Source organism: Trichoderma breve, chromosome 2, assembly GCF_028502605.1.
Source record: "Trichoderma breve strain T069 chromosome 2, whole genome shotgun sequence".
NCBI classification, from domain to species: Eukaryota; Fungi; Ascomycota; class Sordariomycetes; order Hypocreales; family Hypocreaceae; genus Trichoderma; species Trichoderma breve.
The window spans coordinates 4519691-4536262 of NC_079233.1; the positions used below are offsets into that span (position 1 = coordinate 4519691).

At 47.2% G+C, this 16572-nt stretch overlaps 5 protein-coding genes across 5 annotated transcripts; 3 read left to right on the forward strand and 2 right to left on the reverse strand.

The window, feature by feature from the left end:
• Window positions 1-997: 997 nt before the first annotated feature.
• T069G_03603 (heterokaryon incompatibility protein (HET) domain-containing protein) lies at window positions 998-2974 on the forward strand (the record flags this gene model as incomplete). The annotated part of the gene is made up of 1 exon (XM_056170813.1): window positions 998-2974. One exon carries the CDS (start codon window positions 998-1000, stop codon window positions 2972-2974), a length of 1977 nt encoding a protein of 658 aa, XP_056031705.1.
• A 1241-nt stretch (window positions 2975-4215) lies between these two features.
• Window positions 4216-5957, forward strand: T069G_03604 (cytochrome p450 domain-containing protein; the record flags this gene model as incomplete). Its single annotated transcript, XM_056170814.1, has 4 exons — window positions 4216-4323; window positions 4416-4526; window positions 4608-4774; window positions 4835-5957. The coding sequence occupies 4 exons, from the start codon at window positions 4216-4218 to the stop codon at window positions 5955-5957; spliced, it is 1509 nt and encodes a 502-aa protein (XP_056031706.1).
• Window positions 5958-6431: 474 nt separating this feature from the next.
• T069G_03605 (uncharacterized protein) lies at window positions 6432-9143 on the reverse strand (the record flags this gene model as incomplete). Its single annotated transcript, XM_056170815.1, has 1 exon — window positions 6432-9143. One exon carries the CDS (start codon window positions 9141-9143, stop codon window positions 6432-6434), a length of 2712 nt encoding a protein of 903 aa, XP_056031707.1.
• A 3871-nt stretch (window positions 9144-13014) lies between these two features.
• Window positions 13015-14116, forward strand: T069G_03606 (NAD dependent epimerase/dehydratase family domain-containing protein; the record flags this gene model as incomplete). Its single annotated transcript, XM_056170816.1, has 2 exons — window positions 13015-13738; window positions 13800-14116. 2 exons carry the CDS (start codon window positions 13015-13017, stop codon window positions 14114-14116), a joined length of 1041 nt encoding a protein of 346 aa, XP_056031708.1.
• A 175-nt stretch (window positions 14117-14291) lies between these two features.
• Window positions 14292-16240, reverse strand: T069G_03607 (sugar transporter domain-containing protein; the record flags this gene model as incomplete). Its single annotated transcript, XM_056170817.1, has 7 exons — window positions 14292-14436; window positions 14523-14600; window positions 14679-14810; window positions 14872-15646; window positions 15695-15893; window positions 15959-16086; window positions 16135-16240. 7 exons carry the CDS (start codon window positions 16238-16240, stop codon window positions 14292-14294), a joined length of 1563 nt encoding a protein of 520 aa, XP_056031709.1.
• Window positions 16241-16572: the final 332 nt, after the last annotated feature.

The following is a 16572-nucleotide window of genomic DNA, read 5'->3' on the forward strand; positions in this document are numbered from 1 at the left end:
TACTCTTGCGTATTATCGCTGTCTTTTTGTAAGTGGCGGAAAATGTCATGAGGCTAGTGATGTGTACCAATCACAGCAATGGGGTTCAACAGGAGCTGCAACGTAAAATACATTCAACTCTTTATCATTCGAAACAAGAAGTATACGGGCTATCTAACGAGAACAAAATACACCAGCATCCCCAATTGTCTTTCATCTTGTACTAAACAAACCGTTGCAAATTCCAAGACTTTAATGGCGACAGTGGGGCGACGACGACCCAGGCGTTCGAGCCGAGCCGCCACTAATTGACGCGATGGAGGTCTTGGTGCACTTTAGGAGAATCCTAGTCGCATCTATACAACTGCGAGGTAAGTAAAGGGACGGCAGTGTCAGTGATATCTGCCAAAGTAAGGCGTACCTTAGGTAGTAAGAGATGGCTTATAAACGTCCGGGAAATGAGAGCCCCAAGCTGACAAAGAGCTGACAACGGAACCTTCGCTCAAATTGCCAGGGCTGGGATGCACCTGAACCGATTATCATTCGCTGCTCAAAATCCGCAAAGGAGCCATATATGCATCTACTAGGGACCACGAGCGAGGGAATCGATAAGAACAAGAGCATCATAAATGCCAACCCTATTAGTAGATGAAAAACACTCCCCGCCATATCTGAGTCAAATGTACCACGATAACTGAAGTACGCCTATTACTTGCTTAGGATCTAGTATCGAAGTACACCGCAACCTTTAGTAATGTCGAGAAACCCATCAAGCCCGTCACAAAGGGAGGGGTTGGAGCGGGGTATATTCTCATTGAAAGTTTTATAGCCATGGTAGATATCTAAGTCGCAAATTGTAACTCGGTGTCCGTTAGATGCCCAAGTTTGATATAGCCGATTGAACAGATAGGGTCAAGCATAAATTGACCAATTCAGCTCATTTTGATAAACCCTGGAGCGCATCTATCCTAGTAACACAGGAAGCCGAGAAACGACATAGCTCTGCGCAAGAGAAGAAATGTCCGGAGTTGAGAACAGCAGCTCGACGGTGGAAGTTGTGGCACAAGCCAAGCCCAGCGCCCAGAATGCAGATAATCTTCCGATCCCAGGCGCACATCCTTTGGGGGGATATTCGCCGTCTCTGGCCTTGCTCGGCGTTTCTTACGACGTCCCTGCCGATGAGAAATACATATATGAGCCGTTGCCAACAGAAGGCGAGTTTGTCCGGCTGCTAGAAGCGGACTTGGACTCAGAAAGGTTGTCATTTCACTTAACTACTGTCGCGTTAGCTGACTGCTATGGGAGCTATGATGCGCTCTCTTACGTCTGGGGAGATCCACTTGAGAAGATTAACATCACTATTGATGGGAAAATTCTCTCGGTCACAATCAATCTCTTCCAAGCATTGAACGGGCTGCTTTCCAAGGGTGGTCTGCGTCGGCTCTGGATCGACGCCATCTGCGTGAATCAAGAAGATTTGAACGAACGCAGTAAGCAAGTTCGTCTGATGGGAAAGATTTACAAACAATCAGGCAATGTTCCCATCTGGCTGGGTCAAAACAAGACAGATATTTCTCTCCCATGCGTCAATCTGCTCAAGGACACAGCGGTGGCATCAAGAAAGATCTGGGAAACTTACGGGCATGAGAAGAATGTTCCCAATCCAATGGTAGATAACCCCATCTGCTCCGATCCAAACCAATGGGACATGGTTCGAGAAATGACGAGTCTCCCGTGGTTTTCTCGAGTATGGGTTTTGCAGGAGGCTGGGCTGGCACTGCAAGCAACATTGGTATGGGGCGAAGCGACCATTAACATCAGCGACATCGTTGAAGTGTCTAACCTTTGTCTCATGGCTGGGCATCTATTTCCGGTATCCGACATTGGATTATTCAAGATAACCGACACATTTGCCGACCTGTGGAATTCCATGGCCACTTCTGTGTCATGGAAAAGGGAGTTATCCGAGAGGCCCGTCCAATCGCTCGAGGCCCAACGCCCCAAGGTATCTTTCACTGAGGTCCTTCATATTGGTCGTCGCTTCGAAGCTACGGACCATAGAGACTACGTATTTGCATTCCTTGGGCATCCCAGCGCACTGAATCCCCAGACGGGCGATATTCTATTAAATCCAGACTACAACAAAAGCTTACTTGATGTATACTACGAAACCGCCTGCGCGCTTCTTAAAATCGCCGAGTTGTCATTCATCTTATCTTGCGTAGACCGCAATCAGGAGACTCTGGACAGTAATTTCCCGTCATGGGTGCCGCACTGGAATCTGGCCAAGAACGTTTGTGCTCTCGCATATCCTACCCTCTGGTACTACGCAGGCGGACGCGATACAACAGCAGTTTTCTCTTTAAATGACGATCGCTCATTGCAAATCGAGGGATTCATTCTCGACACAGTCACGTGGGCCGGATTGGCCACGACAGAAAGCGACTTTAGCACCCATTCAGTTGGTAAAGATCGCCCGGTGGTTGAGCAGATTTGGCAAGATCTCGTGGAAAACGAAGATGCCGCAACGCAATACCCCCCAGAAGACAAAGTCGAAGCCTTTTCTCTGACTCTAGTCGCAAACGCCGCACAGGCCGACCAAAAACCCAGCGACCTTGCCGACGAGCATCGGGAAGGCTTTCGCGGCTACTGCGCAAAGTTTGGTTGCGCAATCCAGGATGTCGGCCTCGAGGGTGCAAAGTCGGAGTCATGGCGCTTTGAGAGAGGAGCCGCCTGGGCAGCTCACAACCGGCGTGTCTTCCGTACCAAGACGGGCTATTACGGCCTGGCTCATAGATTGATTCGAGAGGGCGATGTATGCTGTGTGTTTCCAGGCCTTAGGGTCCCGTTCGTGTTACGGCCTGTGCGGAGGGACGGAGGCGGCCCGGCGTACAAGCTTGTTGGCGATGCGTACGTTCATGGCGTTATGAGAGGAGAGGCGATGATGATGCTAAAGGACGGGAAAGCTGTCCTGCAAAATATTACGATTATCTGATGGCATGTATTGTAGTCAATGAGAGAAGCTTGTCAAGCAGTCCAAGAGTGAGTTGACAGTACCTCTGTCCTTTCTAGAAGTAACAGCAGCTACACATATGATAGCCTAATTGTTAGAGCTGTAATTGAATCTCGCCCCAGCCAAACGTATAACCTCTCTGCCCGGCACAAGGTCGGCTTTAACCTCTAACTTCTCTCATGATCTTAACTCCATTATAGCAGCTTTTCTGTTCTCTTCTTCTTCTACACAGAGGCTTGCAACCCACAAACTATGTATTAAGGAGTGGGTGATCAAGGCCTGGAGAGGTTTAGTTGTGGGACCCCTAGGTATGCCCCACGATTCTGTAGATCAATTTCCGCAGTCGTCTTGCAAAAATCTCCGCTTGGATCTCTGAAGTTGCCTCTAGACGGAGACTAAAGAATGGAAGACCAGTCATGTTTTTGTAACAATTTCTCCCCGAAACGATATTTAATAAATAAGTTTGTTTATACAAATTCAGTTAGTTAATTATGTATTCTAAAATAATAATGAACAAATATAGGTTAAAGACATAAACAGCTTATGTTTCAAATCCTTTGTTACTGTTAAGTGCAGAGTAGCTATTCTGAGACACGTCTTCCGCCAATGTATTAAGAAGTAGCTTTTTGCTTAGGAACTCTTCTGGTGATAGGTAAGGGAGACTTTGTCTGTATTCTTTTCTTTCTTTTCTTCCATGTTCCTCTTATTCCCTTTTTCGGAGCTGCGAACTCCGGGTGATTTACTCAACTCGCGGGACAGGCCCCTCTGCGGGTAAACATTCCTGCGAGACGCCCCACGGAGCTATTAGTAGTACACAATGAAGCAGACGAATCTATCTAAATTCCACGCTCCTGACGATTACGGCCCGCATGTTAATATCCAGAAGCTCCCCGCTTGATCGGATTTCCACTTGTCTGAGCTCCTAGATCCGATTTCCCCGGACAATGTTCAAAGACTTGCGGGGAACCGCGGGGTAAGATGTCATTGTTGAGGCGGATATGCCGATACGCCCCCTAGCGTACATTGTATAGGACGGAACATACCTCCGTATACGTAGCTCCCCAGGTAAAGTCTGTAATGAAAGGCATAGACATCTGGACTACTTAAAACTCTCGTTTTGGCATCGACATATACAATGAGGACATAGCAGTGAAAAACCGGGGCCATTGCTCTTCAATCATATTTCACTTGTTTCCGTCTTGTAAAACAACACAATCGTGACAATGGAAGAGGGCTACCAGGTAGCTCTCGCTTCCATAGCATCGGGTGCAACCTTCAGGCTATACACATTCTTGGCGTTGGCTGTATTGGGGTGTCCTCTATTTCTGAAGGTCAGTACGAAGGTTCTCACTAAAGCAACAATCACACTCCTATAGCTGGTATAGTGTTGAATAACGCGTATCCTTACACATTCTTCTGTTAGGTTGTCCAACGAATTCTAGTGAGCCCTCTTCGAGATGTACCAGGGCCCAAAAACGCTGCCTTATTTCCATGGACCATCACTATTGCTACTTTCAAGTGGCAGCGAGCACAGGCAAGCTACATACAGTAGTACTAAGATGAATAACCTCAGAATAAGACTAATCTTTCAATACAATTACAGAAACTGTTACAGCTACATAAAGACTATGGGCCTTTAGTGCGTATCGGCCCGAACGAGGTATCAATCAGTGATTGGAGATATTACCGAGCCATATACTCCAGCAACAAAGCTTCGTCTAAAGAACCGACATTTTATCTTCCAATTGTATTCGTTGACCAACATAACATATTCGCCATGACGTGAGTTACAGACTGAATCAAGCACAATTTTGTGTTCAAAACTCATCTCGCTTTGAATAGAAACAAGGAAGAACATGCGGCCCGTCGGAAGATTTCAGCTTCACCCTATTCGCTCCAGTCCATGACTCGGCTGGAACCAATGATCAGATCAAAGGCGGACAATCTCGCAAAACGTCTTCTCGAGATTTCGTCTTCAGCAACTACAGGCACCGTGAATGCGTTTCTCATGTGTGGCCTATTCAGCCTCGAAGTGGTCTGCAAGGCAGGATTCGGAAAGGACTTCCCGTTCGAGGACACTACAGATCTCACTGAACTACTTGAGGCTATGGATGGCAGTGCATTCACATTCATTCTTGATGGACTTTTACCTTGGCTTAGGCCCACAGGCTTCGCCCATAAGATGCCTTTCGTCGGCGAGCCGTATCAACGCCGACGCCAGTGGGAGCAGAAAAGCCGGGCGCTCCTACGTGAGTTTCTACAGCTCCCAGACAAAGACGACGGCTATTTAATTTCTCCATACCTCTCATCTGTGGATGGCTTTCTTGGTAGAAAACTAAATCATGAAGAATTTGTCGAGGAGGCAATGGGAATCATGTTTGCCGGCAGTGGTACAACGTCCACCACGCTAACATACCTCCTGTACGCCTTATCGCGCCCCGGCTATGAAGCTATCCAAACACGTCTTCGTGCTGAGCTGGAGGACGGCGGAGAGAGTGTATCAGAATTACGGAAATTGCCGTACCTCAACGCAGTCATAAAGGAGACATTTAGGTTGTATCCCACCATCATCTCCTCGCTGCCTCGAGTTCTTAACGAACCGATGAAAGTCCATGATATCGACCTCCCTGTTGGCACGGTTGTCAACATGCAGAATTTCGTTCACCATCGCGATCCAGCAGTTTTCCCGGACCCAGAGTTGTTCAATCCCGAACGTTGGCTTAACCCTCATGCGGATATGGAATCGGCATTAACCCCATTCAGTTTGGGTAGGAGAGCTTGCATTGGATTGAACTTGGCATGGGATGAGCTTTACATAGCTGTTTCCTCTGTATTCCGAAACCTGGAGTTGCGGCTTGGAGAGGAAATGACTGAGGCGGATATGGAACTGGAGGATCGTTTTAATATTGCACCTGTTGGCCATAAGCTTATGCTTAAGGTTTCTAAGGCTAAGAATTTATCATGAATGCGAATAAACCTTTATCGCTCAATCTAAATGTGTAAACTAGCGGTTAAATCTCACCTGTCAATGGAATCAGCCGCAGTGACACTCGATGCATAGAAGACGAAGCTGTCCAAACATGAAGAACTACAGTCGCTAGTTGAGTCACTTGGTAAAAATGTGTACAAAACAAAGGGTTCGCAAAAAGTGAGAAAAAGGAAAAAATTCGATTGACTGCGCTAAGGTGACGCCGCTCCCTATTTACGGAGGGTACTATGCTATGTCTATGTAGAGGACTCATTTCAAGTGCTGAAGCATCCTCAGCACTCTTGTGAGCCTCAAGTCGCTTTGTTCTCTAGTTCAAAACAAGTCCAAATTATTAAAAGAGTGAATGTGCTTAAATACATATATTTATGCCATGGGAAGAAAATATTTTCCGACACTGATGCTACAAACTGCGGCATCAAATCTCCTATGAAAACCCATCTCATCGGTCAATTACAGCTTCTCGGTAGGCTGCACAGCAGTGCAAACAATGCTATCGAGTGCAAACGAGTTGGTGTTCTTGGTGGGCGTCGTGGCCTGGAATTCAATCACATCCTTTCCAGTACCAGTGAATGTGAAGGCTGATCCGTGCAGCCACTTGTTAGCATTGAAGATGGTAACAGCGGACGCAGACACGGGGCTAGCATTCGTCTTCGGGTTGACATAGACAGCCACAGCAGGGTAGACACCGTTGGAGGTGTCGGCGGTGCTGAAGAAGTAGTCATACTGGCAAGAGTAGGTCACTCCAGCGCAGGTGGTGAGAGTCTGCTTAACGCCACAGTTGTTGTTCTTGTTGAACGATGTGCACTGGAAAGAGTACTTGGACTTGGGCTTCTCAAGGGTGGATCCGCCGGACACAACAGCGCCGACCAAGCTGCCCAAAGGAGTCCAAGGAGAAATTGCGCCGGTATCAAAACCGCCGTTCGCAACCGGCTTTGCGGTGCAAGTAGCTGTCTGCAAAACGGTGGTTGTGACAGTGGTGGGTGTGTTGTGGGTGGTGAAGGTTGTGACAGTAGTCTTGGGCACAACAGTGGTGATGACATCAACGGTAGTCTTGTGCGCCTCAACGTCCAAGGTTGATGTAACGGTGGTGGCAACGGTGGTGGTAGCCTCGAGCCAGGCAGTCTTAGTAACGTCGACATCCCGGGTTGTTGTGACTGTGGTAGGCACCGTCTTGAAAGATTCCTTCAACACAGTGGCGGTAGCAATAACATCATCGGTAGCAGTTGCGATAGTAGGGACAGTCGTGTAAGACTCCTCATAATCAACCGAGACAACAGCGACTCTGTCGATGGTTGTGGCAGTAACTGGCACTGTGGTGTAGAACTCCTTGAGCTCAGTAACTGTGCTGACAACACCGTTTGTGACGGTGGCAACGTAGGTAACAACAGCGGTTGCGACGAGGTCAACCTCCGTGGTCTTTACAACGTCAGTAAACACAGCATCAACTTCTGTAACGCTCTTAGTGACAGTTGCATCATAGGTAGCAGTGGCGGTAACGTCAACTTCAGTTGTAGCAACAACACCAGCGACAATAGTGGCTGTCTTATCAAGCACAGTGGTCTTGGTCAGGGCCCGGAAGTTGGTGGCATCGACGTCTACGGTGTTGGTGGCAACAATGGACTCCACGATGGTCCTGTCGGCACCAACAGTAGTGAGAGAGGTGGCGGTAGAAGTAGCGCTGACAACAACGGTGGTGGTGAAAGTGACAGGGATCGCCTTGTACTTGGTGACTTGCTTGCCCGTCTTGGTCAGAACGGCCGTGGAGGTGACATGAGTAGTCAGGTGTGTAGTAAGGGTCTTCACTGCGTCAACCGTCTTGGACACAGTCTGAGTCACGGTAACAGTAGGCTCAACCTTGGTCACAGTGGTAGTAGGAGCGGGGGCAATAACACAGCCGCAAGCGTTCTTCACTGCGGCCATACCATACTGCTCAACCCAAACGGCCTCCAAGTTCCGCTTGTGAGATCGCTTGTCAAAGACCGTCATGGTGGACGTGACAGGCGTGTAAACGGGGGTAGGCACGTCAATGGTCTCCAAGGTAGTAATCGTCTCCAAGCTGGTGTACATGGAGGTGACAGTGACAACATCGGTGCCAGTAGTGACAGTGGCAATATCAGTCTCAACAGGCTTGACAACAACATCAGTACCAGTATAGACAGTAGCATAGCCGGTGCTGGTAGTAAGGGTCACTGCGTCGGTCTCAACAGCTGTGAGCACAACACTGGTGCCAGTGTAAACAGTCTCCGTGTTAGTCTGGACGGTAGTGGTAAAGGTGTTTGTTCCAATGACTGTAACAATAGTGCTAACACCAGTGTAGTCTGTGGTGTAACCAGTTGTGGTGGTAGTGGTGATAACATCGGTTTCCACAGTTGTGGGAATAACACTGGTACCAGTGTACTTGGTGACATCATCAATGGATGTCACAACCAGGGAGGTGTAAGTGCTAACAGCGTCTGACACGGTAGCTGTGGATGTGTAGACAGTGACTGGCTTCCAAGAGGTTGAGTCAATGACAGTAGTAGTCTTCTTAATAGTATCAACCTCAGTAGCAACAACATCTGTCACAACTGCTGTAGCCACTGTCTTAAGGTCAGTGGCCGTTGAGGTGGTAACAGTGGCCACACGAGTAGCATCTGTGGTGTAAGCTGTGTCGATGACAGTGGCTGTAAAGACAGTATCGGTAGACACGGTCAGATCAACGATCTTTGTGGAGTAGGTAACATCAATAACAGCAGTTGAGGTGGTGACGGTGACGGTATCGACGACATGGTTCACAGCCGTGTGGGTTTTAGTCAGCGTCCTCGTAGCGACAATATTGGGAACGTCAATGGTGGTTGGCTTGGGTGTGGATGTAGTGGTAGACGAGACTACATCAGTTGACGTGACATAGGCGTCAACGTAAGAGGTTGTCGTGTAGTCCGTCTTGACGACAGTGACGTGCGAAGTAGACGTCGGAGTAACGTCCACGGTCTTCGTCTTGAGCAAAACGGCGCTGCAGATCTGCTGGGCCGACTGCGAATAGGCCGGCGCCATCATTGAAGAAAGCAGATGGTTGTTGGTCCATCCTCTAGTGAAGCAATCGGCGGGAACCTTCTGGACAGGCGAGGCGCTGACGACAGCCACCAGCGGGAGCAGCTGGAGCAGCGCATTTTGGTACCACATTTTGGCTTATGCGGATGAAGTCCGATGGCCAAGATGCTAACAAAGATGGATGAAGAGGAAGTGCACTGAGAAGATAGTACAAAGCTTAACGGGCAGCACGTATTTATGGCCGCATGCTCACTTCCGTTGTGTGATGCCTGAGCCTCATCTTCTGCACAATCGATATCTGAGAGTATCTAGACCGGTCCATCGCGGCCAAGCTATTGTCTTTTGGCCCACGGCCACGACGGACCTGAAGATTCGGCATTGACGCTGCATTGTCTCGTCCTGACCAATGAAAAGCATCAATGGCCCGGGAATCTATCTTAAACCAGGAACCCGTGCCCTTAAGCGGGCATATCCGTTGGTGATGGAGAACGGTGGCTGAGCTGAAATTTTCCCACTATTGCCTTCTAGTACGTGTAGCTTTGTCAGTTCAGGCACGCGAACATCACCTCATGTGGCGTATAATAGCTCTCTTTTTAGTATGACGGTAGAGTGGGAAATGCAATCTTGGAAAGAGCAGAGTGGCGAGCTAGAGACTTTCTGCCTCCAGTGTTAACCAAGGTGGGCATGATATCACTGGTAGCTGTTCCTTTACGGTCTTGTGTCTTTATGGTGGAGGATACGGTTTTTCGGCCATGCCAACAAGTGACAAGGTGTATATAACTCTAAAGGTGTTGAGGAGCGCCTACCAATGTTTAGCATTTTCATACTCGTACTATGTGCTTCTCAAGCGGATAGCTTATTTACTAAGATGGGTTTTATTCAGTGGATACCGGGAAAAGAAGATTCAGTATCGATGCGAGACGAGGCATACTCTAGAAGAGATTGCTAGCGGCCATGACCTGAGTCGCCGCGCAAGAGACTGACGCGGTGCCCCGAAATGGGTCGAGAAACCCTGCATGAGGCTATCGAGAGAGTAATTTTAAGGCTATCGAGATAATAGTGCCAAGATCAATTGATAGCCCATGATGGTTGGTATTTCAGCAGCCATCTATCGATTCTTATTGAGCTAAAGATGAACCTCACCCCACAAAGGGGTCCGGTCCGTCGTTCCTAAACTATTCCTGGTCGATTCTTGGGCCGATCTGGAACGCATCGCTGTCTGACAAGTGGGCCTAGAGAGCTAAGTAGCCAAATACAGAGTAGTCATTCAAAGAAGCAGTTCAGCCAAGCTTTACCAAGCTTTACCAAGCTTTGGAGCATCTCTGCACTAGCGAGGGGCTAGGCAAAGAATTGCCGTGCTTCGCCTTGTTGCGAGTCAGAGTACAACACGCTGTAGTTGTTGTTGTTTTCCTTCTGGGGAGATGTAACCGATGGGTCAATGGGATAGACTGGTCCGGAACCTCAAGAGCAGCGGAGATCTTCAATACAGCCAATAGTGTCTTCATTGGCGTCACTGGGTGTAATTCGCTCAGTGGTGATAATGACGGTGATTGGAGTATTTGATGCAAATATTTTACAGCATGTCGCGATGAACTGTGCCCCTAATTGTGTGTGGTAATGAACAGCCCCATCATTCACGTAAGAATGTTGTTCGCTACAGCTGCACAATGTCCTACGAGTACATTTTTGAAAAATATAACCAAAATTAGCCCTGCAATTGGTTACTGAGAAAAAAGGCAGAAAGAGAAGTCTTCTCTGTCAAGCAAAACAATCGACGGGGCTGACTTGCGGTAGCAAGGTAAAGCTAGAGTGATGCAGGCGTCTAAGACTACCAACTCTACTCCCATCAAGCCACTGAAGAGGCGGAAGACGAGTGACTGCTCGACATCGTTTGGGAAGCAAATGGCGTCTTCGTAAATGGAGTTATACCAATGTTCCCCTATTTAAATAGTAAAAGACCATTGGATGGCCCGTATACTATTAGGCCAACAGGCCATAAGATTAGGTCAATAATACATATTGTAGCAATTATAATAATAAAGTCAGTAGCTTAGAAGGCATTGGCACGTTACGGGGGACTAGGTCGTGATAACCCCTCACTGGGACAACCTAGATATCCATCCTTGCTTACCGAAGGTCCAATTCTGGCAGAGGTTGTTAATAATGTGTGTCTGCTGCCACCTGCCGTTTGTTTTGTTTCTTTATATGGCATCTAATCATCTATATATGGCTCAAACATTCGCTGAATTCAAAGATGGCCCAACAATCTGATCCCAACACTTCACGTTGGGTTGACTCGCCCCCTAAAGACATCTTAAAGCTCGAACAGCAATACTCATGCCAGAGAGATATATTCAAAAAAATCTTTCTACTCATCCTAGCAAGGGGTACATGTTTGCGGCCAGCCAGATGTGCTGACTGAATAGTATCATTGGTACGCTAACAGTTGACGAAACATCTAGCATAATCTCTGCGAATGACTTCGCTGATCAGATCAAGTAAGCTCTCCTCAATCTTACCCGTTGCCTTCTGTTAGCCGTCGTAGTTCTGTTGCCTTTTCAGATCAAGAGTCGCAGAGGGATGGCAGACTTGGCGATGGTTCTAATAACTCTATGACAGGGCAACGACGCTGTCCTGATACGTTTCAGCCCATCAAAAGATATCGACAATGAATTCTCACAGTTGCAAAGCAGCCATATTCCTACTGTCACCCAGAATATTATTATCCGGTTAATAATTAGCCATCTGAAATTTCATATGCCTGACGAGAGCAAATTCTACCCTAGATACTACAACACAATGAGGCGTGAAACGCACGAGAACGGCGTCTTTCGAGACCCTACCCAATAGAGCGCCAAATATCATAGCGATCGTATTGGAACGAAACAGGAAACACAAGAAGATACGAAGCAGATACAAATTTGGCATAACTGCATCGAGTTCGTTGACCGCCTGGAGAGACATACCCAAGGAAGAAACGAACATCGTGACAGATATGATCTTTTCAGCCCAAAGACGATAGCTACTAGAGTCACGAACAGTATTCCTGCTAGTATCTTTTAAGGTGTGCCTTTATAGACATACTTGTAGAAACAAAGAACGGCACTCTGTTCAAATGCTGCTGCAGACGTATATGCGTAGACTGTCTCGGTACCAACCAAACTTCAAGAGACAATAAAAAATAGCGCTGCTGCCATCAATATATAAACAAGAGTAAGCAAATCGGTACTTAAAGTAAGCATTGCAATTTGAAGTCTTTTGCTGATTTCTAAGAACCGCAAGTTTCGCTTTCGTATCAAGATGCTGCCTTGACAGCCTCAGCTAAGCATGAATGATGTGGGTCGAAGGTTAGGAGAAAGCCAAGACTTGCGCTTTCCCAATCCGTCAGGGTACGGGGATGCAGCGTAGATACCAATTGACATGGATTGTAAGACATCGATTTCCGTAAATCCGCATTAAAGAGAACATAAGGCTGCTCTTAATTCCAAATTAGGAAAATGTAATTAACGACCTGAGCATGTTGCGATAACGTCAGTGGGCCGTAGGGAAGCCCTAACTCCGAGAGTTCTCACTGGTGAAGTATCCCATTTCTCTAGTCATCAATCCGTTTTGAGCTTGACGGGCTGTTTGGCATTTATTGCACAAAAAACAGAGAAATCTGCTGCCTCTACTCCATGCTGGAGTATACAACTGCCGTAAAGATTATACTCACGCAACGTATATTATTAATTAGGATTTGTCAGGTAAAAATGTTGAAAGCGTAATCACACGCCATCCGCTATTGTATCTTCATCTCGTGTGTCTTCCGTGGCTGAATTACGAGTTCTAAGTCACTTAGTACTCATTCAAGTTCGAGAGAAGATGTCTCTCTCGGAGATATATAAGACAGCTTGAAACCCATCTCCTTATTCTAGAAAGCCATTCGCAAACCATCAATACATCCTTTCTCATACTCTGAAGAGTAATTATACTGATATACTACTATAAATTTCTTCTATGCATCATGTCTTCGTCCAAAGTCACCGTCCCTAAAGGCTCCTGGGTCCTCGTTACTGGCGTCAACGGCTTCGTCGGAACTCATGTCGCGAAGCAATTCCTAGAGCATGGCTATAAGGTCCGAGGCACGGTCCGCGATGTATCGTTGTATCCCTGGCTCGCCAACGACCTTTTCAAGACTTATGCGCAGAGCGGCGACTTTGAGGTAGTGACTGCAGATCTTGAAGCCGATAATGCCTTTGAGGAGGCTGTTAAAGGCGTTCAGATCATCCAGCATGTCGCCTCGGTTATGAGCTTCTCTCCTGATCCCAATACCGTCATTCCCCAAACCGTCAAAGGCGTTACCTCTCTTCTTGAAGCCGCAATCAAAGAACCTTCCGTCAAAGAGTTTGTTTATACCAGCTCGCTGGTGGCATCTACTGCCCCAGCACTGGGAAATAACACAAATGTCACTCGAGATACCTGGAATGATATGGCCGTCGAGCTTGCTTGGGCTCCGCCTCCTTACGAGCCTAGCCGAGGTCCCGTTGTATACATGGCAAGCAAGGCTATTGCCGAGAAAGCAGCGTGGGACTTTGTCAAGGATAAAAAGCCTCACTTTACTCTTAACGTCGTAGCTCCCTCCGGCATCATTGGTGAACCACTTAACAAATTCAACACTGACAAAGGGTCTTCTTGGCTCAAGTACCTATACGACGGTTCTCTCGAGCGAATAATCGGCATGCCTGCGAGTAAGTATCGTATTTTCCCTTTATTTATATCCAATATGCATTGCTAACTCGTCGACTTCAGATTGGGTGGTAGATGTTAAGGATACTGCGCTGCTCCATGTTGCTGCTGCACTGGATCCCGAAACCAAGGGGGAACGCATCCAGGCTTGGGGTAACAACGTTAATTGGGACGATTTTCTTGCCATTTTCAGAGACTTATATCCAAATGAGAAGTGGGTTGATGACTTCACAGGCAAAGTTAAGTTGAGCATCACCACCGACCAGACCCCAGCTTTAGCTCTCTTGAAGAAATGGGGCAACCAAGATGGATGGACAACCCCTCGTGATTCGGTGGCCCAGGCTGTGGATGTTTACCTCAAGTGGTACCCCCGTAGCTAAGTATAGCAACTTTAAGATGAATTATTCATCTCAACTAGTGTAGCGCAAATCGATATAACTGGTTATTCTGAGGAACATAGTTTATCACCTTTTTGTGAATTTAAAATAATGATATTAGGCTATGTTTTGTAAGACAAACCATCCAACAATAATCGTTTATTAAGAGTTATTGAAGTCAATCAGTTACGCCTGCGTTTTGCGAAGCTGACTTGGCTTCCGATTCAGTCATCTCTATTTTGTAGCTTGCCCAATGGCGCTTGGGTACCTTCCTTTCATACAGTTCATCAATCTCAGCAAGTGTTCGCTTCGCAGTCTCTGGCCTAAACAACAAAGGTGAATCAGTCGCTTTCCTTTTACTTTCCCTGAAACACGAAATTCGGGGATAGAAACGGCAAAGGGGACGTACAAGTAGAAATAGCTCCACACAATAGTGATAAGCATAAACCCTCCAAATACTAAGAAAGCCTTGGCTCCCAAGTTTCCGCTTTACACCGCACATAAAAGATGCATCTATTAGTCATTGTACTCGAGAGCATGAGGAGATATGAGTGGCAAAACATACGCATCTGCACTAGTCAACTGTGGTATAGCAAACGTGGTGATAATTGCAGTCACATATGACCAGAATAAGGTCCATGTCATAGAAGGCTCTCTGAGATGAGCGGTGGGTATTTCGGTCGGGAGGACGTAAATTCTGTGTTTGTCATAGTTAGCTCAATGGAAACGGCAGCAATGCCTGACGGATGAAAGCTTACATCGATTGAAAACTGATTGAGTTAACAAAGGCGAAGATGATGCAGAGAGCCGCAAGGGCCAGCTGCTCAGGTCGAGTTTTGAGCCCAACACACGCAATGATGCCAGCTGCAAGATCCAGAAGAAAGAGGAGGATGTAGCCTGGGAGTGCAACGGTTCGTCTGCCAAACCTATCAAGCAGAAAAGGCCCAAGAAGTGTGCCGACAAATTGCATCAAGAAGATGATGATGGTAATCTTGAACGGATCCGAGACGCCACTCTGCACTAAGATGACGGTTGAGTATGTACCAACCAAGATCTGACCACCAACCTGTGAAAGGCAGAGCAGAGCAGCAGAGGACATCGTTCGCTCCAAGTTTGCTAGATTCAGAATCTCCCAAAACTTAAAGGCTGTCTTCTTTTCGCTTGTTGATCGTAATGCGACGGTAGCAATCGATAACTCGGCTTCTGCAAGAAAAGAATTACCGCCGCGTAGAGCAGTGAGACTTGCTTTAGCTGCATCTGTTCGACCTTTGCTGAGCAGCCAAATGGGTGATTCAGTGAGGAAACACGACAAGACCAACAGCAGAACAGGTAGCGCCGCCTGGATTGCAAGTGGGATAATATACTGTCTTCTGTCCAAAATCTTGGCTGATCCCCACACTACCACCGTGGCGATGACTGAGACTGCACCACTCCCAGCAATAGCAAATCCCACTGCTCGAGCTCGGACATTGGCCGGTACCAATTCAGAGAGATAGATAGGGGCAATATTTGTGAGAATACTGATTCCAAAGTCTATACTCATGTTAGATTCTGCTCAGTACTCGACAGAGGGAAACTAACAGTTCCAAAATCTGCCTACAACGAGGGCTCCTAGATTTGGAGCGAAGAGTTGCAAAATTGAGCCCGGTATGCACATGGTTGCATATGCCACGAGAAAGCCACCTTTTCTTCCTAGATAATTTTGTATGGGAATGGCTGAGAAGGCTCCAAGCGCGGCGCCTACAATTGGAACAGTGATAACCAAATCAAGGTTACGCGCCTTTCCAACCAATATGTCAGTGACTATAAGGCATAAGAGATGAAGACGGTGAGTGGTATAGATACCGTGAACACAGGAAGTCCATCGAATCCTAGACCCTGATATTTATTCACGAAGAGCGGTAAGGAGACCAATGGCGAAGTAAAGGCATTATCGTAGCCGTAAAGGCCAAGGGCGAACCCGACGATAGTCACTATAAATTTGTTAGTTGGCTGATAACACTGAGCAGTTTGGTTCTTACAATTCATGAGAACCCTCCAATTCCACCATTTTTGGTCCGTGGGAAGCGCTTGGGTATGGTCAATAACTTCTTCGTGAGAAGACTCCTGAGTTGGTTTTGTGTCCATGGCGGTAGAATCGACAAGAGTGGCGACACTCTTTTCTATTGATGAGTATCTGTAGACGAGAAGAAGAGATTTCGTTTGAGGAACAGGCGGCTTGTTCCAGCTGTATTATATGTAATTCACATTGGTCGATCAAAAGCTACTCTGGGATACGAGGACATGCTGCAATGGATCTACCCAGTGCCAGGGAGGCGAATGCAAGGCCTCCTTGTCTCCGAGCAATACAGGGGCTCTGAAAAAAAAATTGCAGGCTTTCTCCACGATCTTGAAAATACATGTACCGAGCAAGCGACCGAGCAAGCGACCGAGATGTGCCCATCAGCCGTTCTAGACCA